The 3,957-nt window shown below is 34.7% G+C and overlaps 1 protein-coding gene across 1 annotated transcript; it reads left to right on the top strand.

Moving 5' to 3' along the window:
- The first annotated feature begins 1,602 nt into the window (after window positions 1–1,602).
- Window positions 1,603–3,742, top strand: LOC130459716 (ubiquitin-like-specific protease 1). The gene is made up of 6 exons (XM_056827228.1): window positions 1,603–1,783; window positions 1,863–2,042; window positions 2,135–2,239; window positions 3,146–3,215; window positions 3,327–3,425; window positions 3,527–3,742. The coding sequence occupies exons 1-6, from the start codon at window positions 1,614–1,616 to the stop codon at window positions 3,623–3,625; spliced, it is 723 nt and encodes a 240-aa protein (XP_056683206.1). The 5' UTR covers window positions 1,603–1,613; the 3' UTR covers window positions 3,626–3,742.
- The last annotated feature ends 215 nt before the right edge of the window (window positions 3,743–3,957 follow it).

The raw sequence follows: 3,957 nt of genomic DNA, 5'->3' as shown, positions 1-3,957 counted from the left end.
ATCAAGATTGACGACTGGTTGGATTCGGGGTACAAGGAATAGGCCAAAAGATGAAAAGATGCCATATGATTTGTATAGTTATATAACTAAGGATATATGGAAGGAATTTGTGAAGATACGTACCTCCGAAGAAGCTGAGGTATAAAAATTATTCTTATTTAAAGTCTTGTTATAATCTAAGTTTTATTTTGTTGTAATAATTTCTTTTACCCCCCTAAAATTAGGAAATAAGTGAGAAAGCAAGACAAAGTCAATCTTTCAACATATATCCTCATCATATGGGACAGAAATCATATGCTGAAATGACAAGTGAATGGCAGAGAAAAGGGTACATTCCCTCAGTTTCTTCGTCATCTGAAGGTTCCTCTGCGTCTACAATTTCTTCAAGTTTGCCGAGTAGGACATGTTTATGGCTTCTTGCAAGATCGAAACCAGATGAGAAAGGAAATCCTTACTTGCCGGATGAGGGCACACAAAAGGTCAAAGAAAATATTGTAAGTTCATTTAACAATTTTGCGTAATGTTGTGATTCCTCTAATTTCATATATGTTCTTAAATATGAAACCAAGTGTTGAACTTTTCTCAAAACCATTTGATTTCATGTAGGATGAATGGAAAAGGAAACAAGATGAAGGGGAATTTGTTCCCAAAAGTGCACGAGATGATGTCTTATCTCGTGCACTTGGTAAGACTAAAGAAGGGAGACCACTAACATTTGGTGGTGGAGTAGGCATCAAAGCTGTGTGGGGGACCGGAGAGCGGCGTAGCTTTCGACGGTATGGAGATGCGGAGATGGAGGAAATGGAAGCAAGAGTGACCAAAAGGGTCAAAGATGAGACAATGCAAGAGATGAACTCCAAGATGGATGCCATGGTCATGGAGAAATTTATCACATTTGCTAAAGAACTTGGTGTCCAAATACCAAGCCATATGAGGATAGACGCAAATGTTCATAGTAGTTGTCGTTCCGGGGGTTTAGATCCATTTGCCGACATTACGGTATGATAATTTGTGTTTTTCAAGTACTTTGTTTCTAGTTAATTCTATTGAACTTTTCTAACATGTTACATTGTATTTGGGTTATTGTTCAAAATAAATAATAAGGAACCTGTCCCGTGCCATCTATACCTGAACATAGGCTCGGAGAAAGTCTTTGTTGCCTATGGTACCATATGTCCAGAGTTGCTCCTTGATCACCACAACGACGTCACGTCCGATAACGTGAAAGTGAGCGTTTATGATTTTGAGCCCGCGTACAAAGAAGCTCCCGTCCCCGTGCCTTCTCAATATATTAAGAAACTTGCTCAAGCTCATGGTACCTTCACTCAGTGGCCAAAACATTTGGTGTCGCTTACGAATTAGGAGGTAACTAACATATGCATGATAATTTGAAGTAGAACTATTATACCATGTATGCTCACTAATATGTATATCGTTATTTGAAAATCATACCTCAGGTAAACAAGCCTACAAGTAAAGAGCCTAAAGGGAAAGGGAACAAAGGGAAAGAGATAGTGGTTGGGGGAAGTGGAACAAAAGCGTCCAACACTAAATCAAAAACCTATTTCCTTGATAATTATAAAGTGCAAAATTTGAGTGGTAAGTGCAATGTGATGAAAACTATGATGTTGGGATTAAAAGAAGGGGAGCACGTTAAGGTACATTGCACTAAAAGGACATTCAATATGGAAAAGGACTTTGAAATTAGTGTCACCGTTGAAGACACCGATCAACTTCTCTCGGGAGCATGGCTCAATATATCAATAATACAAGTTTTTGCTACGTGAGTTACCTAAATTCATATTTTGCCCCTAAATTTGATTTTTATGATTGTCTTAACGTTCTTACACTCTATATTATAGGGCTTTGAGTGAGTTGTGTTTTCACGATGATTGTCACCCCAATAGTATTGGATTCATGTGCCCGGAGATGATCTCGGCCACCATGTTAAAGTCCGATGCAGATCGAATTCTATTGTACATGACGAGGTCCATGAGTGCACTTAGTTCTAAGACATTCATCTTATGTCCATACTACGAAAAGTATGAAAATTACTTTGAACTTCGTTTTTAATTGATTGTTATAAATTTAACTTTTTTTTCTCTAACTACATACGTTTATTGTTTGTATGTAGGAGTCACTGGATGCTTTTAGTTCTTTGCTTGTCTAAACGTGAGGTCTACATATTTGATTCTCAACAGAAGAAGAGAAATTTGATGATTAAGGAGCCACTAAACAAGTAAGTAAAGTATGCATATGAAAATGCCATTTTTGCCAAAATTTTTGCCTTAGGTTCTTTAGTTCAAAGTTGGGTTCGAAAACATCATTTTTGCCTAAAAATGACCTAGGACGACCCAATTAGCCTTAAATGTGAAATAATAGATTGTAAAGGGACTTAGAAAGTTATAACTATGCATATGAGACGTGTAATAAGTTTGAAAACATTCCTTAGGTTCTTTGGTTCAAAGTTGGGTTCGAAAACATCATTTTTGCCTAAAAATGACCTAGGACGACCCAATTAGCCTTAAATGTGAAATAATAGATTGTAAAGGGACTTAGAAAGTTATAACTATGCATATGAGACGTGTAATAAGTTTGAAAACATTCCTTAGGTTCTTTGGTTCAAAGTTGGGTTCGAAAACATCATTTTTGCCTAAAAATGACCTAGGACGACCCAAATAGCCTTAAATGTGAAATAATAGATTGTAAAGGGCCTTACAAAGTTATAACTATGCATATGAGACGTGTAATAAGTTTGAAAACATTCCTTAGGTTCTTTGGTTCAAAGTTGGGTTCGAAAACATCATTTTTGCCTAAAAATGACCTAGGACGACCCAAATAGCCTTAAATGTGAAATAATAGATTGTAAAGGGCCTTACAAAGTTATAACTATTCATATGAGACGTGTAATAAGTTTGAAAACATTCCTTAGGTTCTTTGGTTCAAAGTTGGGTTCGAAAACATCATTTTTGCCTAAAAATGACCTAGAACGTACGACCCAATTAGCCTTAAATGTGACTACTACGTATATAATTGCATTTACATGTGTAAACAAAGTATATAATTGCACTTACATGTAAAATATTCTTTGCATTTACATGTGTAAACAAAGTATATATAATTGCATATTTTATCGAATGTGTAGTGCTTTTCGGAGTTACAAGAGACTAGGTGGACAATCTAAGGGAACTAAATTAACATGGATTCCAGCACAGGTATATATATATATAATTAGTTTATTATTTACCTAAGAAATAAGTTTTTCAAAATTATAACATACAATGTGATAGAAATTTTACTTGTGTTATTTATTTTAATGCATTTAGTGTGCTCAACAACCGGGATCACTAGATTGTGGCTACTACGTCATGCGTTTTATGTACGACATAATAATGAATCATGGTAATAGTCAAGATCTTACTAAGGTATGTTCTCATAAACTACGTACTTTATATAATAAATTGAAGTACACAAAACTATTATATTGATCAATCGTTGATAAATTGAATTATTTACACTTTTTTAGGATTTTTCAAGAACATTGCCTTATTCAGCGGAGGAGATTAATGAGGTGAAAGATTTTTGGGCAAATTACTTCATGAACAATGTCGAATTTTTAGCTTAATTTGTAATATGAACTTGATCTCTAGCTAGCTACGTACCTTTGTTGTAATAATTTTATGTTTGTTGTAACATGTTGGTTGATCGATCTATGACGAATTTAATTGCCTTTTATTGGGAACGTTAATTACATTGTAAACTTTTGTGACAGGTATTAATTATAAATGTATTCCCGGTATTGGGAATGAACCGTCTAATTTCAAAGACGATCATGTCGGAATTTCCAACTAATATTAAAAAACGAATATTTTTTTTTAAAAAAATAAGTCATTTGCAACGCACGTTAGCTCAATGTGCGAGGCAAATGACTTAATTTTTTGGCGCTAAAATTGTCAT

Source organism: Spinacia oleracea, chromosome 4 (genome assembly GCF_020520425.1).
Source record: "Spinacia oleracea cultivar Varoflay chromosome 4, BTI_SOV_V1, whole genome shotgun sequence".
NCBI classification, from domain to species: domain Eukaryota; kingdom Viridiplantae; phylum Streptophyta; class Magnoliopsida; order Caryophyllales; family Amaranthaceae; genus Spinacia; species Spinacia oleracea.
This window is presented reverse-complemented; position numbering and strand designations above follow the sequence as displayed.

Bases quoted from the DNA above. Each gene is read 5' to 3' on its own strand.
- LOC130459716 (XM_056827228.1), top strand. From the start codon at position 1,614: ATGAAAACTATGATGTTGGGATTAAAAGAAGGGGAGCACGTTAAGGTA. The intron at 2,043-2,134 runs GTATGAAAATTA...GTTTGTATGTAG, and splicing joins TTATGTCCATACTACGAAAA to GAGTCACTGGATGCTTTTAG. The intron at 3,216-3,326 runs GTATATATATAT...TAATGCATTTAG, and splicing joins TAACATGGATTCCAGCACAG to TGTGCTCAACAACCGGGATC.